Source organism: Cimex lectularius, unplaced genomic scaffold (genome assembly GCF_000648675.2).
Source record: "Cimex lectularius strain Harlan isolate CLEC.00 unplaced genomic scaffold, Clec_2.1 scaffold39, whole genome shotgun sequence".
Lineage (NCBI taxonomy): Eukaryota > Metazoa > Arthropoda > Insecta > Hemiptera > Cimicidae > Cimex > Cimex lectularius.
In genome coordinates this window covers 398821-426703 of record NW_019392653.1, presented here as the reverse complement: position 1 = coordinate 426703, position 27883 = coordinate 398821, and the positions used below count along the sequence as shown (strand labels likewise).

At 35.4% G+C, this 27883-nt stretch overlaps 2 protein-coding genes across 3 annotated transcripts; one reads left to right on the top strand and one right to left on the bottom strand.

The window, feature by feature from the left end:
- Nucleotides 1-526: 526 nt before the first annotated feature.
- Nucleotides 527-25720, bottom strand: LOC106671152 (putative sodium-coupled neutral amino acid transporter 11). 2 transcript variants are annotated; one of them, XM_014402023.2, is made up of 9 exons: nucleotides 25372-25720; nucleotides 7073-7120; nucleotides 6924-7002; nucleotides 6516-6725; nucleotides 6202-6454; nucleotides 3797-4029; nucleotides 3644-3736; nucleotides 2339-2475; nucleotides 527-2260 (listed from the first exon to the last, which is right to left on the bottom strand). In XM_014402023.2, exons 4-9 carry the CDS (start codon nucleotides 6688-6690, stop codon nucleotides 2030-2032), a joined length of 1122 nt encoding a protein of 373 aa, XP_014257509.1. In that variant the 5' UTR covers nucleotides 6691-6725; nucleotides 6924-7002; nucleotides 7073-7120; nucleotides 25372-25720; the 3' UTR covers nucleotides 527-2029. The 2 variants fall into 2 exon arrangements, with proteins under 2 accessions (XP_014257509.1, XP_024086471.1); XM_024230703.1 differs by lacking the exon at nucleotides 25372-25720 and adding an exon at nucleotides 21887-22310.
- LOC106671154 (uncharacterized protein D2005.3) lies at nucleotides 24758-27366 on the top strand. The gene is made up of 4 exons (XM_014402025.2): nucleotides 24758-25050; nucleotides 26803-26911; nucleotides 26965-27128; nucleotides 27207-27366. The coding sequence occupies exons 1-4, from the start codon at nucleotides 24985-24987 to the stop codon at nucleotides 27261-27263; spliced, it is 396 nt and encodes a 131-aa protein (XP_014257511.1). The 5' UTR covers nucleotides 24758-24984; the 3' UTR covers nucleotides 27264-27366.
- The last annotated feature ends 517 nt before the right edge of the window (nucleotides 27367-27883 follow it).

Here is a 27883-nt window from a genome sequence, read left to right as displayed (position 1 = left end):
CACAAAAATCTTTCCTAAACAAAACCTAACCTATATAAATTATTTGAGGTTGTTTCTATATTTTTTCGTGTAAAGAAGAAAATAATTAAAAATTATTACATCAATTAAGAACTTTGATTAATATTTTAAGTTTAAAAGAAAAAAACTTTAAATAATTAAAATTTTAAAAAATCACAGTAATAATTATCTATATATTTTATGTGTTATTTAACAACCTCAAATAAAAATTGAACAATTTTTTTACAACAAACCCTCCTTTTTATCACATATTGAAAAAATTAATTAAATATATATAATTACATTTCCAATAAATATATAATCTGATTTTTTTTTTCAAATTACATGTAAAGCCGTTTAATTGATATGCTAGAGTTACACATTTTTGGCCATTCTTATTGTCAGAAATTTAATTAAAAGGGCTTAAAAACTAATAAATTACATATGTTTTTGTAACATTTGTTTATTTATCTTTTCCGTTTAAAATACAATAGTTCTTTTGTTTTAAAATATACATATTTTATATTGTTTTTATAATCTATATATATACTTCTTTTAGATACCCTCATTTTTTCAATTTTCTTTAAAGAAAAAAGGAAACACATGAACACACTAGGAACTAGTTAGGAAAACGGGAAAAAAATGAACACGCCTAAAAATTTGGTCTAATATTTTTAAGTATACGGTACAAGGGTAACTAGATAATACCTAAAGATCATGAAAACCATGGGTTTTTTAATATTTTTAAGTTCAAAGCGGGCCTAAAGGTTGAAAAGTCTTATTTAAAAATTTACTGTGCCATCTAGGAAATGCAAGTGCACAGATAGAAATTTTATTTTCTAGAAAGATTTCGAGTATTTACAGGCTTTTGAACCCTCATAGGAATAAATATATGATTGTACAGGGTGATTCGATACGAGATGATAACAAAATTTGGGCGATAGTATGTTCATTGCAGAATCTATTGTGCCCAAATTTATTTGAGAGATTTGAAACAACTAAGCATTTGACGCCAACCTGGTGAAACAACGCCAAAAATTAAAGATTAAGTTAAACGGATGAAAACAGCTCAAGTGTTTTAAAGATGATTGATAGTTGTTCTTTTATTGAGAAAAGAATTGACTTTGCCTCCTGCAACAGCAAAAGTTTATCATGTGAATGGAGTCCAAAATCTGGGAGAATTTGTCTAATTTTGTAACAATTTTGCTTCTAATAGTGAACCACCCTGTTTGTAATTAGTTTTACAAATAATTAATTAACTTAGGATTTTAAAATGTTAATCAAAGGTTAATTTTACTAAAAAATTATAGTTTTTATGTTTATTTTAAAAAATAAACTATTTCTTCTATGTTAACATCTTTCTTTTTTTTCTTTTTTTTTAATTTAATCTATAAAAATAATAAAACTGAGATTTTATTAACATACACTTCATACTATTTTACATTCGATTCTACATCCGCTCAACTTATTCCATCACAGAACGGTTTTTGAAATTAAAAAAAATATATATATATTGGATATATATCAAGTACTCAAAATTAAAATTTAAGTTTGGTCAACTTAAACTTGATGGGGGAGAATATCAAAATATCGTGCTATAAAAAGTCTTCGGTTATCATTAATTTACTCACGTCCTGTTTTAACAATTAATTATATTTTTCTCCGACATATAATCATTATAAGTGACGTTTCTTTTTTTTTTTAATACTCTTCCTAATCAAATTCAGAGAATTCAATAAAATTGACTTCTGTAAGGTCCCAATTTGTTTTTTTTTGTTTTTTTTTAATACATAGCATTTTTCTAGCAGATTTCAATCTATTTTAGTTAATAAAGTGTGATTTTTTCTCTTTTTCTATTAATAAAGTATATTTTATTAAAATTATTCAGTAATTAAAAAGAAAAATCCACTGAGATTGTCGGGATTAAGTCAAAAAGAAAAATCTATGAAAATGCTAAAATCAGTCTTGTTTCATTTAAAAAAAAAAATAATAATAATAACTTTTTTTTTAAATTAAAATTGGAAGAAAAAGCTCAATTTGTGCGGTTCTGGTAACAGTATGACATATAATGGCCGTGGGAGCAGCGATCGACAGTCGAGAATGTCGTTATGATCGTCGCGAAGCCGAGGACGGCGACGAGAAGTCCGAAGAGGGCGAGGGCAAGAGCCGGCAGCTTACGTTTTGACAGTATCGAACCTTCTTCGAGCTTTAGGTAGCTTACAGCGGGCAGAATGAACGCAAGAGGAACAGCCGAAATGACACCCTGTATATTTCACACACACACACAAAAAAAAAAAAAAAAAAGATTAAAAAGTTAGATATCCAAGTGTTTTATACGTACATTGAGCTCCAATACGACACCCAAGCAGTCGGTCGAAATAGAAATCAGGTATGTCGTAGCTACTATTGCGATTGTTGAGAAGAAATGCGATACAGGACGCCAGGCTTGAGTTATCACCGCTCTTGTGACCAAACACTCTGGAAAAAATTTTAGATTCTTCAATCCTTCGTTAACTCCAAAGGGAAGACATAGTTTAGACACCCTTTATACTGCAACTCTCATTTTATTTATGTCCATATGCCATGGAACCAGGTGTTCCCAACTATTGCCAGGATGTAAATTAAATATTGTGAAATGCCCCAGTTGGACTAAACTCCTACGTTATGCAAGTCCTACCAACCAGGTCTTTCACATCACGCTTCAACGCGGCCCTTGTGGGGTTTTGCGGAGGTGCGAGGCACTTCCTCCATGCTCTGGAGTAGTATGATATCCCAAAGCTTACATGGGTGACGAGAGGAATACCAGGCTCAATTCTGAACTCTAGACCAATATCCAAATGAGCAAGGGATAATTACGGGAGCTTTTGAAAAACCTTAAGCTTAATGAAGTTAAGTTAAATTAAGGCCAAAGAGAGGAGGGTAAAGAGATCGATTCCTTTTAACCTTTAACCTTTAAATTTGACACCATCGCAATCCTTCTTTGAGAATAGAGAATGCCTGCTGGGGAGGTCTTCCTTGATGTCGATGTCAAGTCTGGCACAAGGGCATACTAGCCTCCACAAGACATACCTCAGGGTAGCATCCTCGGTCCATTATTATTCAATGAATATAGTGCTGATATTCCTTCCCATTCAAATATCATTCCTAACATGCTTACAATACTACCATTTACTACCATCAATTTGGATTTAGGCGTCACCGTTCAACTGTTCAATAGTACCATCTGTTTCGACATCATTGCATCTTCTTTTGAGAGGGAGGAATGCTATTCAAGGTCTTCCTTAATGTCGAACAGGCTTTAAATCTAGTCTGGCATCTAGATTTCCCACTTCCTCATTTTTCACCTGGCCTACAAGCACTTTTGAGTATGGGTCGGATCCTCTCTCCTCTGTAAAGGCAGGCACGATCGTCCCTCAAGGTTCTCTATTTGTTATTATACACAGTATACACTGCTGATGCCCAATCCCATCCTCGCATTATCCAACATAAGCTGATGATACTGCCATCATAACCTTAACTCCAACCCCATTCGCTTTAAGGTTATGCACTTTCTCTCTCTGTGATCTATGTAACTTGTTGATGTGTGTAACTTGGTAATGCTCAATAAAAAAGACTTATATCAAGTAATCTGAATTAAATTCCTCACCGATGGGGAATGTGAAGAGTATGGTGAGCGAGAATGCAATTCGTGCTACGTTCATTAGGTCATCGTCCCAGCAGTAGTTTTCAAGTAAGTCGCCTGAAAAATAAATTATTTATTTTTAAAAAATTCCATGTTTGTTTCTCCGTCAGGCCATACCCTGTGAGTATCCTGTAAATGTAGCATAGCCAGCGATGCCAAAAAGTGATGCGATCATGAACGATACGAACACCGAGTAATGAGTCACCTTGTCCCATTTCGCCTGGTCGGGCTCCTCGATCGAACCATACAGGAGGAATACGTTGTGGTGGCACATGAATGCGAATGCCATGATCCCGATCGCAGGGATGATGCCCCAGTTGTACACCTGCCAAGAATCCCGGGTCGAAGGTCTGCAAGAAAATTTAATAATAAAAATAATTGTTTATCTTTTAAAAAACAAAACCAGTTGAAGATGTAATGAAATGAGAAGAAAAGTACACACAAGTGGTGTCAAGCTCTTAGTGGTTTCAATGAACTTAAAAAAAAATAGCTCCAGGTGAATAAGTAGAACCTTGCGTTAAGTATTACCAAGTCCTTTTAGTTTTTGGTACATGGCTACCTGCTAATGAGTCTGAGAAATTTATAATACAAGAGCCTGCATTAAGTCATAAGACCTGAGTAGCAGAACTAACATGTTAGAAAGTGCTCAGAAAAAAATTGTAATGAGGACAGGAAGCAGAAAATATCACCAAAAAAAACTTTCTGGAAACTCTGCTTGAATCTGGCTCAGATACTGTACTGGTTCGTCATACCTCAATCAGAAATCTTTTGTAATGTTGATCGATGATTTCTTGGCTGAACAACAAACCTGGAGTCAAGGACCTTGAAAGACATACGGGAATTTATACTATCTGCAGATAATAAATAATAGAAAAGAAGAAACAGCCTTGTAAACGCATTTTGAAAACCGAACTGACACTGGATTGACAAGAGAGTCAATAGCCCAAGTCATTTTAAACTAGCCAGTTCACAACTTGCTCTCTGAAGAAAAAAAGCTTAAGACCTGTTGACAATGCTATCTGAAGAAACACAAGAACGATGTCAGAAGACAGCGAAAGTATAGAAGTACATAATGCAGAATCTGTAGGGAAGAATTACATATATCTTCAGACTCTACGAAATAGAAGCATGAAACGTTACAAAACCAAATCAGAAGGTAAACCTGGCAGTACGGGGAGGATTTGTAGGCCAAGAGTATGGCAGTAGACATTGATAAACGCGATTTCGAACTCATTCCATTGAACGGTTACTGCATGACGATGAGGATACTGGGAAGCAGGAGTTTAGTATTTCTCAAGGACTTTTGGCTTATTGTACTTTCCCTAGTTCCTTAGTTCAATTCAATTGACTCAATCCTTCATTTAAGAAGTAGTAGGTCCTTGACTGACATTGCAATTCTTTTTCCCGGGTCTTGTTGGTAATCAGATGGCACTGGTGGCAGTTTCTTCTTCTTCTTCATTGCATAACCTACAAATGGGGACATCATTGAACCCATGTTGTGTAGGTGTTTTCTCAGATGCCAATGACCGGTAGCTCTATGACCTGAGCTCTATGCTGTACAATGCGGTAGCAACTGTTTTGACCATAGTTCTTTTTCTGCATCTGAAACTTCTCCTTGTGGTTTTTTGTGTCCCATTCTGATTTGGAGGAGTCCATTTGTCTTTGTCATCAAAAGTATAGGTTCCTTTGATCTTGCAGATCTGTCTTTTTTTTCATTACCCACATTCATTGTGTCCTGACACCCAAGATATTGACAGGTCATTAGGTTTCCCTAGGTTTTAGCGGATTTGGATACATTTTAGATGTGAATGCTTTTATGACTGCTTGGATAATTGATTTAATGAGGATTCTTTTTTAGTGTAACCTTTTTTAAGATATTCTATGATACACAATTAATAGCATGTAAAACAGAGGTGTTCTTCCCTAATGAGTTTGATTACGAATATTTTTGGCTTGCACTTATCTTTTGGTTTTGAACCTCAAACCAATCAACACATCAACAATCAATCATAGACAACTAGATTAAAAGAAACAATATGAAATAGAATTTTTTTCCCTTGTGATAGCTTGACCTCATTTTTGGCCTTCTTATACCAACAGCTCGATTTTTGCCAAAGAGGAAATTTTCCAACTGATATAATCATTCAACTATTAACAGATAAGAAAAACAAATTCAGAACTTTAAAAAAATCAAATTCAAAGCAAAATATCAAAACATAAACATGCAATTAAAAAAAAATGACTAGATAATTTTATTTTATAATTAACACCAATTATAGCTTACAAATTCCTTTACGCCACTCGCCTAATCAAACCAGGGTAGACTATCGGGAGAATAATCTTTCAAGCATAACATCAATTAAAGCCGAGTAAGATACGATAAGACTCCTATTTGTGTTGATAGCTGGCAGATTTTTTTTTTTTTTTGTCTAATTCATTTCTTTTAGTAAATATTATTATATGCAGCCAGAGGAAAGGATGAATAACTGAAACGTTTTAATTATTGAAAGAAATTGACTTACATGTATGGAGCGAGGGATATGAATCTTGAGAAAATGGCTCCTAAAATGAAAATAATGAAGACGAGAGAAAGGAAGGAAGCTTTGGCCAGTTTTGCCATGTCTTTGAGCAGGCAGAGTGGTATGGTGACGAATATGGTGGCCATTGCGACAACGTAGTCCCTCCTGGCGAAGATGGATCTGGGCGGAAGGGAGAAGACCCGGATGAGGACCTTGGTGACTGTGTCGCCGACGACTACATTATAGCTGACCATTGCTGCACATATCATTTTTTTTAAAAGCCTTCTTTTTTTCTTTTTTTTAATTGAATACTTTACCTATAAAAGGATAGACAAACTGAAGAAAGGTGAGAAGGTAAAATCCAGGCCGGCCGAACGCTGCTTCCATGAGACCCTGATAGGAAAACGAACCGCTGATATGGGCCGATCTCACCATAAGCACGAGGGAATAATCGGTGACCAGGGCGACCAGGGCAAGAAGGAACAAGCCCATGACAAACCCAGCTTGGTGTAAAGCAAAAGCGATACCTGGATAGACAAAAATTTGTTTGGATAATTTTCCTTACTTATAATATTGAAGATAAGGTGAATTCGTGTAAATTAAGTATTAGGATTTAAATAAAATAATTAAATTCCACTACCAATTATTGTTTCGAATTTATAAAATGTTTGTTTTGTGCAGTTTGTCGTGATTTAAGCATTGGTGGGCGGTATGTTGAAGCTTACCGATGACGCCCGAACCGACGATTGAGTTGATGTAGTTAAAACTGGCGAATCCGAGCCCAGTAGTCGCGCCCTTTCTTTCCTAAAACAAAACATACAAAAAACATATTTTAGATCTATTTTGTACTTCTAATAAGCAAAAATTAACTTACCTCGAATATATTTTCTGTGTCGTCATTCTCTCCTAGGCCGTCAATCACCTGAAGTTAAGAAAATTAGCATGTTGTAAATGTGATTACATTGGCGTAAAAAACCTATCCCTGTTAGATTGCCATGGCCGGAAATGTTGCAAAAACCATAGCTTTATTTACAAAATGACTTTTTCAGGCTAACACAACAAGAAAAAGAGTTTATTACCGTGATATTTTCGGACAAAATTCCTATTGTTGCTACCTACCAGATAGCCAAGGGTAAAAATATTTAAAATAAAAAGATTTTTATCTAAAAAATTGCTTTCTAAAAGTAAAAAATGAGGCTATTCCCGTGATATTTTTGGCTAAAATTACCTATTTTGACTACCGAACAGGTTACCAAGGCTGGTGACGTTAGAAAAAACATGTTTTTATCAAAAAAAAAGGCTTTCTAAAGTTAAAAAGGCAAAAGAAAAGCACTATTAACTGGATACGTTGTGATAAAATTCCTATTTTTGCTACCTGCCAGATAGCCAAGGCAAAAAATGTTCAAAAAAATATATTTTTATCTAAAAAATTGCTTTCTAACGCTAAAAAAGAGGCTACTCCCGTGATATTTTGTAATAAAATTAGTTATTTTTTCTGCCTATCAGATTACCAAGCTGGAAATTTTCGAAAAAACAGGGCTTTATCCAAAAAAAAGGCTTTCTAAAGCTAAAAAAGAAGCTATTCCCGTGATATTTTAGAATAAAATTAGTCATTTTTTCTGCCTATCAGATTACCAAGCTGGAAATGTTCGAAAAACAGGGGTTTATCCAAAAAAGGCTTTCTAAAGTTAAAAAGACAAAAAAAGCACTATTACCTTGATCTTTTGGGGGAAAAATTCCTATTTTTTGATAATTGCCAGATAGCCAAGGCTAAAAATATTTTTTTTAAATAGATTTTTATCTAAATAATTGCTTTCTAATGCTAAAAAAGATGTTATTACTGTGACCCTTTGTGATAAAATTCCTATTTTTGCTACCTATAAGATTACCAAGGCTGGAAATGTATGAAAAAACGGGGTTTTATCTCAAAAAAGGTTTTCTCCAGCTAAAAAGACGAAAAAAGCACCTATTACCTTGATACATTGGGATAAAATTACTTATTTTTACTACCTGTCAAATCGCCAAGGATAAAAATATTTGTAAAAAATAGATTTTTATCTAAAAAATTGCTTTCTAATGCTAAAAAAGAGATTATAATCGTGATACTTTGGGATAAAATTGCCAGTTTTTACTACCATGAGATTACCAAGGCTGGAAATGTACGAAAAGCAGAGTTTTACCTAAAAAAAGGTTTTCTCCAGCTAAAAGTACGAAAAAAGCACCTAATACCTTGATACTTTGGGATAAAATTACCTATTTTTACTACCTGTCAGATAGCTAGACTAAAAATATTTGTAAAAAATTCTTTAAAAAAAAAAAACAGTTTTTTCTCAAACAATTAATTTGTCATGCTAAAAAGACAAGAAAAAAAAACGCTATTACCTTTATATTTTGGGATAAAATTGCCTGCTTTTACTACCTATGAGATTACCAAGGCCGGAAATGTACAAAAAAACAGGGTTTTACCTAAAAAAAGCTTTTCTCCAGCTAAAAAGACGAAAAAAGCACCTTTACCTTGATATTTTGGGATAAAATTGCCTATTTTGCTACCTGTCAGATAGCCAAGACTAAAAATATTCGATAAAAAAAAAGACAGGAAAAGAAGCCACTTCCTTGAAATTTGTAGAACAATTACCTATGTACCAAAACCTATTTGGTAAAAATAGAATCACTGAAATAAAAAGTGTTTTATGCGGAAAATTAGATACAGAAGGTTAAACAAGTTCAAAAGACTTGCGGGGCTTAAATTAACGTTGGAAAATTTCCTTTTCTGATTAAAAACCAGTCCCAGGAGTCGGAAATCCGCCCTATCCCTCATTTATATACAGGGTGCGGCTGATGAAAAATGACGTGGGCGGCGTGAGGGCGGAGGCGGGTCAAGGCCCGTCGGAGCTTTTGCGAATCGTCCGGGTCCGAGTATAAAATCAACCCCCGCGGAAAGTTCATCTCTTAACGACCCGCGATACCCCTTAAAAATACCACAATATGTATTTCCTCGGGGATTTAGCATATTTGCCTTTTAGGAAAAAGTTCGGTACGGGTATAATTTGGCAATCTCAACCCTCTAAATTTCGAATATCGGCTAAAAACCTACAGCAATGTAAAAGAAAGTAAAGAGTCATTTCATTAGTTCGTCGGTCTCGCCTCCGGAATAATTAAACAAATTTTGGAGATGATTAAATTTCTGGTTCATCTCGAGTTATAGGTACATCTAGCTAAATCTGAGTCTTGCATAACTTTAATATTATTTGATTTTTTTATGGCCTTGTGTTATGGGATGCCCACACTATGGGATCCCTTTCATAAAACTAGATATTTGCTCACTCATTCACACGTCTAAATTTCCGGCTGATTTAATAAGATTATATGACTTTTAATAAATCAATAACTTCTATTAGGTTTCGTGGTCCGATTGACCAAATAAATTATTTTCAATTAATTATTTTTTAATTAAGGTTTTGGTTGAGATAAAAAAGTCAGTGTCACGAGCGGGATTCGAACCCACGACCTTCGAAATTCAAAAGGTGGGGTTCAAAAGGGAAGTTAGTGTCCGAGTGGATCGAAGTCACGATAGCTCAAGTGGTAGAGCAGCTGCGTATCTAGCCGAAGGTCGTGGGTTCGAATCCCGCTCGTGACACTGACTTTTTATCTCAACCAAAACCTTAATTAAAGATTAATTAATTGAAATAAATCAATAAATTGATAGATACATTTAAATAGAACAAATAAGCAGCTTCTTATAATAAATAAGCAATAAATCGTTTAAAAAATACATAATCAATAAAATAATTAACAAATAAATAATCAATACATTAATTAACAATTAAATTAATTAACAAATAAATCGAATTTTATCTAATTGCAGTCTTGAAATGTTATCCCATAGCTATATATAAATTCTACTAGGAGCCGGTATATTTGGTCATTTTTTGGAAAAGTAAGGATGTGAAGTTTATTGGATTGGCAATACTCTTCATTAAGTACAAGTCGTCTTCTCTCTTCAGAATATTTCTTAAAGTTCGTAATAATATGTTCCATATCTTCTTCAATCTGGCATGTTCCTTTGTTGGCCTGCTACTTTGATACCAAAATTGTCTAAGTTCTTGAACTGGCAGGCCGTTAAATGATCAATTTATATAAACGACCCCCCTTAGGGTTGGCAGGCGATCATCGGCGCAACTTCGTTAATTCGCCAACTTACATCGGATGTTATCCTCTCGGGACGGTATCCGAAATGGAAACGTCAACACAGCTCGCCGGATGCGAGGGGGCGATTCGATTATGCCGGATCGCGTGTCTGGTTGCCTTTTAAGGTGATTCACCTGTCAGTTTGACATCGAATTACTGGTGTGGAAAAACAAAATTGAACACAACCTTCTTCCCCCCCCCCGTTAAGTTTGGTGGAATAAAAAACCCCAAAGGGGCCTATTTTAAAAGGGTTTCTACACCCACCCTCTCCCGGCAAATTTAAGAGATTGGGGATAATTGGTGTACACAGGGAATGCTTTTTAAAAGCTCTTCATCGATCGTTCTAGGGCCATTCGGTGCGATTCGATAATTGGACGGAAATTGTATGAAAAACCATTACGGCATTGAATTAGAAAGTTTATGCTAAATAGCATTCATACAAATTTTAATCGAATCCATTTTTTCCCCATTTCGGGAAAGGTTCAAACACAATTATTGATAATGTTTGACTGCGGCAAAATAAAAATACTCCTAAGATAACCGCAGAGAAATAATTCAATAAAGGAATGTTTCAAAAAAGTGAGAAGATGGAATGTTTCATAATGTAAAACTGTTTGCTATTGGATTTCCACGTTTTCGAGCGATATTTTACTTTTTGAGGATATATAATACTTAAATATCGATGCCTGTGGGTTATTTCTGCATTCTATCTACTGCCCCTAATTTTCGATAGTAAAATTTCTAGATTTTGTGTCTATTTTCATTAATATAGAATGTTTCGATTCATTTACTATTAAACAACACCAACAAGACACCGATTTTTTGATGCTCATTTTCGATAATTTCAAACCTCACCAACAAAACATCGATGTTTTGTTGCTCATTTTCGATAATTTCAAACCTCATCAACAAAACATCGATCTCTTGTTGCTCATTTTCGATTATTTCAAATCTCACTAACAAAACATCGTTTTTTGTTGCTCATTTTCGATAGTTTGAAACCTCACCAACAAAACATTGATCCCTTGTTGCTCATTTTCAATTGTTTCGAACCTCAACAACAAAACATCGATCTCTTGGTGCTCATTTTCGAAAATTTCAACCTTAACCAACAAAACATCCATTTTTTGTTGCTCATTTTCGATAATTTCAACCTCATCAACAAAACATCGATCTCTTGTTGCTCATTTTCGATTATTTCAAATCCCACTAACAAAACATAGATCTTTTGTTGCTCATGTTCGATAGTTTCATACTATCAATAGTTAAAAGTAATGGTTTTTGTTGGCTGTTCGATAGTACCCATACATCGACCTTATCATAGTGGATTTTTTTTGCATTTATATGCTTAATGTTTTTCTATAAGGTTTATATAATGTTCGTATATTTTTACGACTTAACATGAAAGTTTTCCTTATTCACGACTTTAAAATGAATTACTGTGCATTAAACCAGGTTTATTGAGAGGACGCCAATATAAATGGCATGAGTTCTAACAAAACCGGACCCACCGAAAGACTGCGAATAGGTCGAGTTGGTGTAACCATGTCTTCATCAAAACGATTGATCTTCCGGCCCGACCGGGTTAATTATTTCTGTGAATAGGCCGGCGTTGAAATGTTGGAAAATGAAAAGCGAGAATGCAGTGGCCGGGTAGAAATTTCCAATATCCCGTCCGTTCCCCAGGGGTTAAAAGGAATGCAAAAATTACTCGCGATATCATTTTTCCCTTTTTTTAATAAACCTCTTTGATAAAGGGAGGTTGATTTTTTTCCATTTTACTCACGTTGTGGCCATATTTGCGTTTTGGTAGATGGAAAGAATTTTTCCGGAGGTTGTTGCGTTTTTTGGGGTGGGCGAGGTGATCGTCACGTGTCTCATTTAATAATAAGAAATTTTGATATGACTGATGAACAGACTATAAAATAATCTGAGTATATTAAAGAGTCGTGTTTATCTGAAATAGAGTAGGGGAAAAATTGGCGAATGTAGGTCAGATTTGACCTTTTCCCTGAGTCATTTACGTCAGAAGATGCATGTCAAATTCAGCGACCTCGGGAATCTGATTTTTTTCCTAGTAACTTCATGTTCAGTCTTGTAATTACATACCACGATGGATAGTTAGAGATATCTGAATAGTGGCCGGGTTACGATAAGGCGAGAGAGACCCTAGCACGCTAGCAAGAGAATCAACAGTTGACCCAGATCAACTTTGGGGGATTTTTTTTTATTGTCCTGCAGAAGAAGGCAATTTGAAGATTTTTTATATAGTCACCAGATAGAAACTAGGCCGGAGAGACAATGATCTCTCGGTGAATGCTGTGATGTAACCCGGCCAGGAAAATCGGCGTCCTTTACGCTCCTCAGATTGTGCAACTCTGGAAAGCATTTTCTCAAAAGCTTGTGTAACATTTTTCCAGGCTGGATGTGCCACGGACTGTGCAATCGGCTGGAAATGGCACGTCCATTGGGCCTCGATATGTAAAAAATTTGATTTGACAAACGCAACGATATGTCGATAATTTTTAGCTTACTAACACACCCACTGCCTAGAAACTAATTCCGTAACTCTGATGACTATCCAGTTCTCAAAAATATAACCTAATTATTCGCCAAACATCTCAGTCATTCACAGCCTCCCTCGTTAACTCACAAACACATTTACAACCCAAAAATCAATTCATTAGCTTGTATAATTATCCTCTTCCTTTAAACATTCTGTCATTCACCAAATATCTGACTCATTCATTCACACCCATCACCTTTAACTAAAAGCACATTCACGATCTCAAAACTAATCAATCAAATCTGCTGACCACCCACTTCCCCTATATGTTATCTCATTTGCCTACTTAATCAAACAAATACGTTCCCAACCTGAAAAAATTTTTTTTTGTTTTACCAAACTTCAAATTCATTCCCTGGACAATCTCACATTCCCCAAATATATGTATCGTTCATTCACACCCACCCTCGTTAACTGTTAACATTACAGCCTAAAACCTAATTCTTAACTCTGCTGATTATCTATTTCCCCTAAACATTCACTCATCCACCAAATATCTCATTCATCCATTCACGTCCACTCTTTAGGCACATTCACAACTTAAAAACCTATTTATTAATTCGATTAGTACCATACATTCCCTATACTCTCTCTCTTTCACCCGACTCTTATCGCGTTCATTCACACCCGTTATTTTATCTCACCCACCAAATATCTCATCCATTCATTCATTCACACCCACCCTCGTTATCTTACGGGCACATTCAGAACCTAAAAACCAATTTATTAATTTGATTAGTACCATTACATTCTTTATACACTCTCTCATCCACCCGATTTTTATCGCGTTCATTCACACCCGTTATGTTAGCTCAAATACATTCACATTCACAACCTAAAAACCAATTTATTAATTTGACTAGTACCATACATTCCCTATACTCTCTCTCATTCACCCGATTCTTATCGCGTTCATTCACATCCGTTATTTTATCTCACCCATCCATTCATTCATTCACACCCACCCTCGTTATCTCACAGGCACATTCACAACTTAAAAACCAATTTATTAATTCGACTAGTACCATACACTCCCTACATTCTCTCTCGTTCATCCGATTCGATCGCGTTCATTCACACCCGTTATTTTAGTTCACGATACATGCACATAACTCATTCATGCACAAATCTTCTCTCATTTTTTCACTAACTCTCACCACATGTATACAGATATCCTAAGCATTCATTCGCAGTTTAGAAACAAAAAAACCTAGAAACAAATTTATCTCGTATCTTCAGTTTCACAACAGTTCACATTTTTTATTCGTCCATGCGGTCCCATCCTCTTGACATTATAATCACAATCGCAGCCTGCAAACTCATTTACACCTGATAATCATTAATTTCATTCCTTGACTCTTATGTTTCAATGTACAAAAGGTAGAAAACAGGGCTAAGCACTTTCCCACCTTTGATAGAGACTGTTTTGTAGGATAAGGGCTTACACCATTACAGGATTAACGTGTAAAGTAGTCACGTATTTTTGTAATAAAAAAAAGGCGACGATGAAACGCCCAGGGACGACCTAGAGAAAGGGCTAAAGGTCAATCCCTTAAGGATCCCCCCAGGAAGGAAAAGAGCCGGTGGCACCCCCGTTCTGCCAGGTCCCGGAATATTTCCCGTAACGACTTCCGGGAAGGTCCGTTTCCTCCCCCGACGGCCTTATAAATCGCGACGGTCGGGGGCCCGTTATTCATCCCCCGTTGAAACAGTCTTGTACCAGACAACTTTCCAGGCTCGGGGATAATAGAAATCCGCAACTTAAACCTCAAAGAAAACTCGAGCATATTATACGGTTATATCCCCCTTAGAGGTAAACTCAAATATAACTTTATAAACTAAGTTCTAATCTTCGAGGGACTTGATGCGGCTTTCTAAACAACATATTCAAGTTTACCACGGAAATGTTTGCTTGGATTAAACGGATCATTAAAAATTAGTGTTTTTTTAGTCAGTTATACATTTCGGTGGGGAAGGAAAATCAATAGCTTAAACAATTAAAATCCAATCTTTCGAAAGCAGTCTTTTACTTTTACAGACTTGGTCAGTCTCGACATCTTTCCATCTTCAGTTGTATTCACGTCAGCAATTAGTTATTATCCCTACTGAAAATTAAAGATCTTGATTGGTTTTTGTATGAAAGAAGTCTGTGAAATCCCAATATACGTGAAGTTTAATTATATTTCCTTTTTTTATATAATGTATGAGATCTGTGTGCCGAGAACATCGGTTATGGTTATGTGGTGGGCGAAATTCGTCCGATAGACCATAGAAGTGAGGACAGGCGAGCCAGGAAATCCCCACAACCCTACATTTACCCCGTACCAACCTCATAACTGTATCTAATTCAATCTTCTGGCTTTAACAGTGCCAGTCGGCCTGGAAATTTCCCAATGAAAATCTCAAGAGATAGGACACAGACGGTGAAACCCGACAATCGGTCGGCCGAGGGGGAACAATGCGGTATCGGGATTTCCATCTGCGATAACTCCTCCTGGAGGCGGGCAGAAAGGGGGCAGGTGAGTTGATTAATTTATAACAACGGGGTAAAGTTTTCACGAAAGGGAATGAGATGGTTGATATTACGTTACATCCCTCCGTCCTTTTTTAAAGGTAAACCCCTTACACAATCCAACGAGTTGGGCGCAAAAAAAAGAATACATGGTTATTCTACCAATTAAAACGGGTAAATCAAGGTTTTTCCTTTTTTAATGGATTAAGGGACTATTCAAACAAAAGATTTTCCTTCTAACAATCTACATTCCCCCGATCAACATACCTACTGGCCAAACTCTCTTTTTAAACTTCCGGACATCCTAGATATCTTCATCTCACATTTGGCACATCTCCACTATGAAATCCTTAACCTTATAAACCATCGCCCGGTATACTACTGTTGGATATGCACGCATATATAACCCAATTACTAAGAAATCAACTACAGACACTGAGACAACGAGTTCAAGACTACACAGGTTCCCTGACTATGGTGGAAATTCTCTTTGGACAGTAACCCACAGAAACCTATCTTATAAATCCGTTCCTTATCCCCCTCGTCTCAATGAACGATAAAGGAGAGGAAGAACACAGGAGACACAATGATATGGTATACAGATGGCTCCAATACAAACGAAGGAACAGGATCGGGAGTTTTCTGTACAAGCCCAAGAAATGAGCGATCAAACTCATTAGGGAAGTACACTTCGGTCTTTCAAGCTGAAATACATGCCATCAACGCTTGTGTCCTAGAAAATCTTAAGAGGTTACACTGGCAAAAAATCCTCATGAGATCTGATAGCCAAGCGGCCATTAAAGCACTAGCATGTCAAAGAATTACATCAAAATTAGTCAGTGAATGCATCCAAAACCTGGGGAAACACAACAACCCAGGGCATAGAGGAATTTTGGGTATCGAGAAAGCAGACAGACTGGCCAGAGGAGGATCCGCAACCATACATAGGCCTCAAACCTATACTTGGGATAACAAAAACAAATACAGAATCCTCCATCACAGAATGGATCCAAATAAAACAAAAGGAGAAGTGGATAAACTCTAGGGACGCTAGACACAGTAAACTTATAATCTCAATAAAGATCGAACGTTGGCACGATAAAGAAAATGTTTTTCTAAGCCTACGTCACACCAGACGCATCTCACGATCTCCAAATAATCATTAACTAACACCACACATCTAATGAAATAACCCTCACCAAGACTGGCAAATTCACTGCTCCTATTGGAGAGGACTAAACTCTGAGGAGTGGTAGGACAGCTGACCGGTCACTGGCACCTGAGAAAACATCTACACAACATGGTCGTATACAACGATGATCCCATCTGCAGATTATGTAATGAGGAGGAGTAAACAGCCATCCATATCATCTTCGAATGCGAAGCAACAGCTCAATGGAGATTTAACCTAACATATGAAAAAATCTTAGGGAATGAAATTGTAGCAGCAACAGTCAATGACCTGATACTTCTAAGAAGAAGGATTGAGTCTATTGCACTGAATTAAGAAACTAGGAAGTACAATAAGCCAGAAGGTTGCAGTGCCTGGGGAGCACAAACCCCGCTTCCTAGTATACTTATTACCATACCATACCCCCTCGTTCAGATGATGGCTCTTGGGCCACGACCGACGAAGAAAAATGATCCAGACCTGAACCATTCACTTGAGTGACCTGAATGATCCCGACTTCAATAAACCATTGAACAAGACCTGACATCTCTACCTCTCTCCCCTATACCAAACCATTCTTACCGTCAAGTATGCAATGACACATTCTCCGGTATTACCGAATGTGAAGAAAGCCTTTGATCGGGTATGGCACTCGGGGCTGCTCTAGAAGCTAAAAAGAGTACCTGATCTACCACCTGATCCTAAAAGACCTAACCGACAGATACCTTTAAGTCCTAAGTGGCCCCGGATCGCACAGAGGTATACCACAAGGAACTTAGTACCCATTCTCTATACAGTTTATTCCGCAGACATACCTGAAACTATTGCACCTACCTAAAAAAGCTGTGGTTTTCCTTATAATTCTGTCCTTAGAATACTTCCATCCCTTCATTCGAATGACTCCAAAGTTTAACAAATCTCCTAAACTACTGTTATCCTACCATACAGTCTGTTGTCTACAATGGGCAAAATCCTAGAAAAACTACTTAAACACTTTCTCCCCATCCTTTATTCCTGTCGTTATGACACGAGTTTGAGTTCAGACGTTCTCATTCCACTGTTCAGCAGTGCCAGTTGTAGACATCATCACTACCGCTCTTGAACCAAAGCTGCTCCGGTATTCCTGGAAGCCTTCGATCGGCAATCGGGGCTGCTCTAAAAGAGTATCTACCACCTGATCCTACAATACTACCTAGCTGATAGATTCTTTCAATATGCAGGTGTACCACAAGGAAGTATCTTACCCATCCTATATATACCGTAGACATTCCTGAAACGATACGACCTATGCGGATGATGTGATCCTATGCTCTCATAAAGAACCCGTCATCAACCAGAAACCTGCAAACTCATGTCACATCCCTTGAGCAGTGGTTCAAACATTGGAAATGACAATGCATCCGCTCTACTGCAATCCCTATCCCGCCAGATAATTTAGCTTGCTATCTTGGACCTATACATTGACAAATGTCTTACACGGAACCCACCCGATTTAAATGACAAGAATTAAACAGACCCTTCAGACTTTTAAAAGATTGCAGTACAAATGATCAAAACTCACTCTACAAAATAACTCATATGTATTACTATTTTGAGACCCATTGGTCAAACGGCATCGAACTTTAGATATCAACAAAACGTCCCAACTCAAATAAAAAACCCTTCGAACCATCGTCAATGCTCCTTTCTATGTATCCAATCTTACCATTCACGATGACTTTAATACCCCATATGTCCTTGAAGTAGCGAAAAACCGCTACAATTAGTATCACAAACCTTCTCGTCACCTTTCATGACTCACCCTTCCAAATAATTCCCGACGGCTGAAGCGTCTCTGGCCTCCCAACCTCCTGACACTCAGAGTGATGATGATGATGATAATGGAACGCTAGGAACTGAGGGTTTAGTATTACCCAAGCAGTGTAGTTTTCTGTCTTATTTTACTTTCCTAGTATCTTAGTTCACTTTAATTAGTCGATCTTTCTCTTAAGAAGTATTAGGCCATTGACTGTCATTGCTGATATTCTTCTCCCTGGGTTACTTGACATCCTAGGTCCTCCCCTGAGCGGATACGTTTTTCTTATTTATGTATATTTTTGTGTTCATTTTGTTTTGTTTTACGCTCTAAGATACTATCAAATTTCTTAAGCGCAGCAATGTGCAGGTGTAAATAAATAAAATATTTTGACAAGCAAGCATGATGTTTCGTGGAGGACTTAAGATATCTTTTCTACTTAATAACTTGAATTGGTTGAACATATTTTGTGGAATGTATACGAGGCTAAAATCCATAAAAAATAAAATAAATTTGAACTTATTATTAAACTGTGGTCAAACTAGGATTGTTTTATTATTATTGACCTATGAACAGAATTTTAAGGAGTATAAGGTTAGATTATACAGGAGGCGACCTGGTTACGACCTGTGCACTCCGACCAGTATTGGTCTATTGTGCATGAGCATAGGGTTGGTTAAGAGTTTTAATGTTAGAACATGTGAAAGTGTCAAAGGTTGGCAGAAAGAGCGAGACCGTGCGGACCAGGAAGGGGGACACGGAAGGAATTAGAATTCATTTAACGGAACGGTCGTTACTCCCGGCTGGCCTCCGGGAATGTTCACGTCGGTTTTTCCTATTTACACCGGGCCGAAAGCAAAATCATTAAATTGAGGATGACGGACATCGAAACAATTGCTATATTTTTCGACGTGGTTTCATGCTTTCTGCAGTCATGCCGTTTGGAAAATTGTCCTTTCTATATTTCTATGTAATGAAAAAAAAATTATTGCTGAATAGATACACACTCGATCCCTTAAGACAGTCAAAATATCGTGAAACGTATTGAAGAAGACGGGCCATTCCGTAGGCAAGATAGGCGACTAAATGAAAGGAAACATCCCAAAAATCTAACCAACTTTTTACTTTAAAATCTGAATAAAATAGATTGAAGTTTTTTAACGTTAACATATCAATAAACTAAAACGCTTTAAAAAAAATTGATAGAAAAAGAATAGAAAGCGAAAAATATGAAGTTACGTAAATTTTTAATGAAGCTAATATTAATTATTAAGTTATTAATTATTAACTGATTTCGTACAGATGATACTAAGCGGATCCAAAAACTGTTTACGTACAAACAAGTTGAAGACTAGTTTGAAGTTTACCCATGAAAAGGTGGAAGTGCAAAATGAACATAAAAAAACAAGCATACGAAAAATTCTAAAATATCTTCTTTTTTTTAAACTATATAGACAAACACGTAGACACAAATTAGCCAAGTTACTTATGAAAAAGTACATTTTCATAAAACAAGAGGATTAGGGCTTGGCAGAGTTATGTTATGATTATGTTAAGTAAGGTTAGGGTTAGGTTTTTCCAACAACAGTTGCCATATTGCTTAAGAGTTTTTCCCCTGCCAGTTCCCACAGTGATCATTGGCATTGTGGTTATTTCATAACTTACATACATTTCAAATAATTGAACTAATCAAAAACCACACGAAATTAATGGTAAAAAAATGTATATTTAATATTAAGAAAAACAAATCAAAGTAAAAGAGCTAGGAAGGGTCAGATTATGTAGGGTTAGGTTTATGATTAGGGTTACAGAACTTGTTAGGTTAGATTAAGTAGGGTTATGATTATAGACGGGTTAGATTGCATATACATACTTTAATTTTTTTCCGTAAAGTTTTTTTTTTCTAACATCAATGAATGCTAATAAACACTTATACATAAATAAGAATGGTGATACTAAAAATCGGAGAACAAACGTTTTACGGACATATAAAACACAAAATAAATAGACGAAAGGAACAAACAAGCAAAAGATATTTAAGCAGATGTTGACTTTGCTAAGAAGAAAGCCCATTTGTTCAAACAACAGCTATAAACAAATATACAAAATTAAGATAGAAACAGAACAGAAAGAAAACAATAAATACGAAGTAACTAACATTTTTAATGGATCTAACAATAAAAAATAAAATGGTTAGAATAACAAATTGCAAATATGGAAACAGAAATTAATCAACTATCCAAGAAAAAGGACATTTTCTTAGGAATCTCGCAATAATAACAAATGAAAGAGCACACTGTTTAAAAAATAGAAATAAACAAAATATAGACATTACGAGAGATCAGAGAAACAATAAGTATAGAGGCAGTCGTCTTAGCTTTTTAAAACTGATTTAATTTAATTTTTAATCTAACAATAATCAAAATTAATCACAAAATAAAAAAATAAAAAACTGCAAATATATAAATAAAAGTTAGCTAAGATACTCGAGATAAAACTCATTTTTAAGAACCTAGCCATAAACGAATAAAGAATCAAGAAATAAAAATTCAAAATGAACAATGCATACTGCAAATATGGAAACAGAAACTATCCAAATTACTCGTGGAAAAGCAAACTTTATATGAACAAAGTAATAAACAAAATAAAGGCACAAACAACAAAGTCATGTACAAAAATTGGCTTAACACACACACACATACAATGATTACACCAAGGAAGTCACCTCTTGCGTAGTAAAATTGTAAAAACTGCAAAACATTCTTGTTTGTGTAATTTTACAATTACAATGGTGAAATCTTGTTAAAAGTGATTAATTAAAGGCAGACTGTTTAATTATTCAGTGGTTCATCCATGGAAAAAACGATTAGCGAAGTGTATGATCACTTTTTACAAAATACTCGTGAATTGATTTTGTTTTGATTTTTTTTAAATCTGGTATTTGCTAATGATAATTTTATGGTACAGAATTGGGTCCGCCCGTGTTCGCTTGGTAATAAAAAACGTACGACAATTCTTTCAGGGATGAACTTCCGACTTAGTATAGTTTTGAAGTTTTGATCGGATTTTTCATCCCTTGTGGTCCGCTTATTCTCGTTGTTTTATTACTCAAGAACTTGTGAGGGTTTAATAGGTGGGGGGGAAGCAAAAGATACTGGGGCTGGTAATGTTCCTGCATATCAAAAAACCTATTTTTTTTATTTTTTTTTAATTGGTCTGTTGCCAATTTATGAAAATTTTCTTTTTTTTTTTAATTAATTTTTCTTCGTCGCGTTTCCTTTCCTCAGGGTATAGGAGCGGTGTCCTTTCTCTTGTGATCCTTGAGGTGTTATGTAACTCTAATTTTACTCTTATTTTTGTTTTCTTTTTCTCTTTTTTTTAAATTTTAGTTTGATTTTTTTGTATAGTTAAATTTTGTGTCAAAACTAGAGGATTAGTAGAAGATTTATGACTGACCTGTTGATCCGAGGGCCTGTGGGCGTCGAGTATGTAGCTCTTTTCAGTCGCCGAAGTGGTCGTTGTCATTATTTTCGGTTCGGCCATTTCCTGAAGAAAACTAAAACGGAAATGCTAAAAACGAAAATGCGGAGAGCCGAGTTGATGACCTGGTTCGGCCGAGGAGCGGAGAGGCGAACTGATTACACCACCGGTTTCCAGTTCCAGCTCCAGGACTAAAAGGTGGGGGCGGCTTTGCGGGGGTGGCGAAAAAACGTCGATTCCAAGACTCGGTCTATCGATGAGAGGGTTTGTTTCGATGTTGAACCCGCGTTCGAAACCTTTTGTACTGGGGCCCATTTTGAGAAGGAATGGATTTTCAGCCTTTTTCATTTCTAATTATATTAAAACTCGAAACATATTTCCTTTTTGAGAATATCATCAAATTTAATTACTAAGGCACAAAAATCTCCTCTTACAGACGAGACTGAGCGGCCCCAAAGCTTGTGTATATTCAAGTTGAAGACCAAATCAAATTACCTATGAAAAAAATGAAAGTACAAAATAAAGACAAAGAACAGGAGTGCGAAAAATTTTAAAATATCTTCATTTTTTTATAAAATCGAACAAACAAATATGTAAATAGAAATTAGCTAAGCTACTTACGAAATAGCTACCATTTATAAAACCTATCAATAAAGAAATGAAACGTACAAAATAATGACACAAAAAGTACAAACAGACAAGAAATATGGAGGCTGAAGAAATCAATTTTTTGGAAAAGAACCTAGCGATAACAAAGTTTTAAAATTTAAACAAAAAATTTAAATTAAAGATCAAAAAGTATAAAAAGAAACTTAACCTAACAACAAACTAAATAAAGTCACAAAATGAACAGACACACTGTAAATATGGAAACAGACATTAGCTAAGTACTCAAGAAAAAGCATATTTTCTTAAACACCTATCAATAAACAAGTAAAAGGTACAAAATAACAAAAGAACAAACAGATAAGAAATGGAAGGTTGAAGAAGGCTTAGCTACAAAGAAATCAATTTTTGTGGAAAACAACCTAATTATAAAAAATAAGAAATTTAAAATAAAGTATAGAACACTTAATTATCCCTACAATCAATAATGTACAAAATGAACAGACAAATAGCAATAAATAAATAAAAGGTACAAAATAACACCCAAAAAGGAAAAATAAAAGACAGGAAGAAAAGAACAAACCGGCAAGAAATTTAACAACTGAAGAAGGCTTTGCTATGAAGAATCTTTTTTTAAAAAGCCGAGCAATAACCAATAAGAGATTTGAAATAAATAATATAAAGAAATTATTAAATAATTAATATGATCAATTATGACTACTAAACATGTATGGATCAATATAACTAAAAGAAAACAACCTCACAATAAACAAAATAAGGAATCAAAATGAACAAACACATACAAATTTCGAATGCCACTCACGAAAAAAATCCTCTTTTTTAAAACATAGCAATAAACAAATAAAATATATATACTATATACACAAAAGGACAACCAATCAAGAACTGTGTTGAATCTCTAATCTAATTTCTGATTATTTTCACTTTGTCGCTTAATTTTGCATTTTTATTTGGATATTTTATTTTATCTATTACTAGTTTAAAAAATATTGCTTATTAGTTACTTAGGCAACTTTTGTCTGTCATCTTGTGCTTCCATATTTTTTGTTTGTTAATCCTTTTCGTCTCTTTATTTTATGTTTTTATATGCCTGTAAAACCATACAGTGCGCCTTCATAGTTTTATTATTTGTTGTTATATTTGATCGATGACTCGTTTGTACTTCCACCTTGGAATGGTTGTGACTATGAGGGATTAAACACTTTATTTTCCAAAGATTGCTCCATTTTTCAACTTTTGATGTATGGTTTTGTGTGTGTGTGTGTGTGTGTGTGTGTGTGTGTGTGTGTGTGTGTGTGTGTGTGTGTGTGTGTGTGTGTGTGTGTGTAAGTTAAACAACATGCAAAATGACTAATATTAGGCTATGGTTCATCAAACTAATAGACTAAAGCTCAACAAAAACAAGGTACCCATAATGCTTATGCTGTGTGCAATTGGCAAATGTATTCATAGTGGCAATGACTACAACCTCGTCAAAGTATTTTTATTTTATTTTATTTACAGGAGAATCCCATAGAGTAATACATTTTTGTGACTAACATTCGTGACAAGCATAAAGCTTTATTTTCTCACTTATTATGGTGTTTTTAATTTGATGTAAGCTAGAGAAAAACCAATCAATATTAAGTTCATTCCCTTCCAGCAAAGACTGTTTATTACCATGTATTTCATATATTTATTAGGTTTCGTGGTCTGCTTGACCAAAGGAGGGAAAATTCAAAAGGTTGGGTTAGGATGTTGGTGTCCAAGTGGATCGAAGTAATGATAGCTCAAGTGGTAGAGCAGCGGCGTATATAGCCAAAGGTCTTGGGTTCGAATCTCGCTTGTGACACTGACTTTTTTATCTCAACCAAAACCTTAATTAATTGAAAAGTATTTCATATAGTTGGTTTGACTAGGAGTAGGACAAAAAGTCTTAATTATCCTCGAATTCTAAGTTACATGAATTTTTACACATTCAAGCAGCTTGGGACTATCTACTTTAGAATTTTGCCTTTTTATGTGTTTTTTATTTTATCCAATACTGGTTTTAAAAAAATGCTTATTAATAACTTAGGCAAAATTTGTCTAAGACATCTCCTGCTACCATATTTTTGTTTGTTAGCCCCTTTGTGTTTTGATATGCCTGTACAACCATACAGCGCGCCTTCTTATTTTTATTATTTGTTGTTATATTCGATCGATGGCCCATTTTGATAAATCGATCTTTAATCAATCGACTAATTTTCTTATAGATTGTCTTTTAACACTGAACTTTTATTACGAAATTCAGATTTGAAAAGATACACTTGACACCGGTCTCGTAAGGCCTTATGCTGTACCGCAATCTGCAGACTGTAGCGTGGAGTTATATACAGTGTGCTGCAGACTGCGAATTGAACCCCCCCGCCGGCGTGTGGTAGGTTCTCGTCTTGTTGTCCTAGTCTAAACTTTTAAGTTCTGGTGAAATGGGTGATCGAGAACTGGAGAGCATCCGGGCCAAAAGGCTGGCCGAGATGTCCGCAGGGAGCCAGGTAAACAGACACGGACCGACGGCGACATGCCCGTCATGATCATCGACCATCCTAAGCACGTGCTCACTCGCCCACATAATCACATCATAAAAATCCCTTTTATCTGATCTAATTGGGTTTATTTTTCATTTTACTTAAACCAAATTTTACTTAATTTTTGAGCTTGTTTTAAAAAAGAACATTTCGAACGACACTCCAAGCCACCTTCCACTTCCAGGCGCATAGTTTCTCCTTTATGCTTCTTCCTGGACGCTCAATAGTCAACTCATTCTACATCCAACTCGTCTCAACATCATGTCTCGACCAGGTGTCACCACTTACCTTCCGTCAGGCTGAGTATCCCAATCTTCCCCTGATGGTTAACGGCCTTCTTGCAACAGTTGGTCAATTGGCCATTTGTGCAGCTTGTAATTCTAGGAAGCTTCCATTGCAGTACTTCGTCAATGGCCTTATGTTATAGAGTGATATTACAGATTTATGCCGAACTTGAGCCTTGTCTGCGACGCGCAGCAATTTTCCCTCAATAAATAATTCTTCGCCTTGTTTCTACACCTTCTAGGTTTTTGCAAACATTCCTTTGTTTTCTACTGGATCGACGAGCCTACAAAAAATACAAACAAAATTTTTTACACTATTGCCTTACATTAATAATTATATTCAACTGATTTATTCCAACTTTATTAAGGCAGGGACCAGCTTACAGTTTACAAAAGTGATTTTTCATGTGGAATCTGCTTCTTTTTTTTTCTTTTTTTTTTTTTTTTGCTTTTTTAAGACTTGATTTGCATAATATTAAGATACCCTGCGATTTTCTACAGCAGAAAAAAAGTATAAATGTATCAAATTTACACGGAATGCAGGAAAGTGGAGCTGCAAGACCTCACTGTAAAATTTCATCTGTGGATTATGCCTTATTTTAAAAAAAGGTCAAGGCAACCGGTTCCATCGCCAATACCAGATAAAAACGTTTTTAAAGCACAGACCATAAATCCTTGTCCTTCAGCTAGAGGTTTTGGGCATCCTGCAATATAATATCTAGCCTGATTGGTGTTTCTTAAGACAAACCATTTTTCAAAATTTTTTTTTTTTTTTTTAAAGCTATATCGTATATTTGTTTAATATATCGATGTAATATACATATATTGTGCCTGTTTGTTTAATATATCGATGGTAAACCGACATCCAGAGTTAGTTTGCTTAAAATGAAGTTGGCCAAAAAGGCTTTTTTCCTGGCCTGACTGACCTCAGGTCCAAGTTTCCTAAAATAATTTTTTTTACCCCCAGCTTGCTGCATGGCGTATATCCATCCTGCCTGGGTTTGCTTAAAATTAACTTCCCTAAAAGGCTTTTTTTCCTTCAAAAATTTATTTGACTGCAAATCCATGTCCGTTCACCCGGCAAGTTTTTCCTCAAGTTAAATATTTTGAAAAAAGCTTTTTTTCTTTTTTTAAACCGTAAATACATTTCTTTAGGCAAAAAGTTTTGAATTGACTGGTATTCTCTACTTCCACGGAGCAGTTTCTTTTTGTTTTTGTCCATTTTAAAAGCCAGTTTTGCCCACTATTTGATTTTTTTTTGCACTTTACCTTTTTTACATTTAAAAAACAAAATAGTTGGTTGAAATAAAACTAATGATCCACTGTAAGTGATAAAATGTCTAAACACCTGGTCGATATCAAATACGATTGATCATTTTAATTATTTATTTTTTATATATTTTTTATAATACATGTTTTGTTATTGCTTTTTCAGGGCTACAACCCGAATAACCAGAAAGCATTGGAAGAGAAGCAAAGGGAGGCCGAGCAAAGGAAGAACGACGTCCTCTCCACCGTGCTCAGCCAGTTCGCCCAGTCGAGATGTAAGTTATGACAAAACGATTTGAATCCCAGTTTAAACGCCTCTTCCGAACAGTGAACACGCTGAAAGCCGGCAAGCCCGAGAAGGGGCAGATGGTTGAACAGTTGCTCGTACAGATGTTTGAACGAGGTCAGCTCATGCACAAATTAGATGACGAAGAGTTCAAAAATTTACTCGAAAGCATCAGCATGCAAACTCAAAAAGAGACTAGAATTAAGGTAAAGCTCTGGTTTTTTTTTTAATTTTTAATTTATTTATTTATTTATATTTATTTCTGTTCTCTTTTTTCATTCTAGTTCGATAGAAGAAGACATGCCATGGATTCTGATGATGATCTCGAATTAGATGTTTAGTAGCACCGAATATCAAACGACTCCCACTAACACCAAATCTTCTATTAAAAAAAAAATCCTAATTATTACTAATATGACACAATTAAATGGAATTTTCTGTAAATTGTAAAATAATTTTTAATTTTTATAAATAATTAATCGATTATTTATTTATTTTATTGAACCCTTTATCTTAACCATTAGGTTTTTGATGTTTTAGAGAGAAAAAAAGAAGTGTCCACTGTAGCCAGTGGCTTTGACCACCTAGCCCTAGAGTGGATTGACCGTAGTGTGAATAGTCTAGATAATTTAGGCATTTTACCATTTTCCATTAGGCTAATGAAAATTTAGATCACGTTCCTGTGAGTCTGCTCTTTTTGCAAGTGCCGGTCAGTTATCTATCTCAGCAAGATCCATTTTTAAAAAAATTGACCAACAAAGTAGCAGGATTTTCTTGATACCTGCCTGCTATATATACTATTTTTGCCTAGATTCTCAGATCTTTGTCCAATCCAATCTAATCCGAGTATGTCTGTATAGTATGCATCTAATCCATAGCTGCCATGACTAAGTATATATATATTTTTTTGTTCTTCAAATGTTTCTTTACCTATTTCTTTTGGTGTTGTAATTGCCAGATA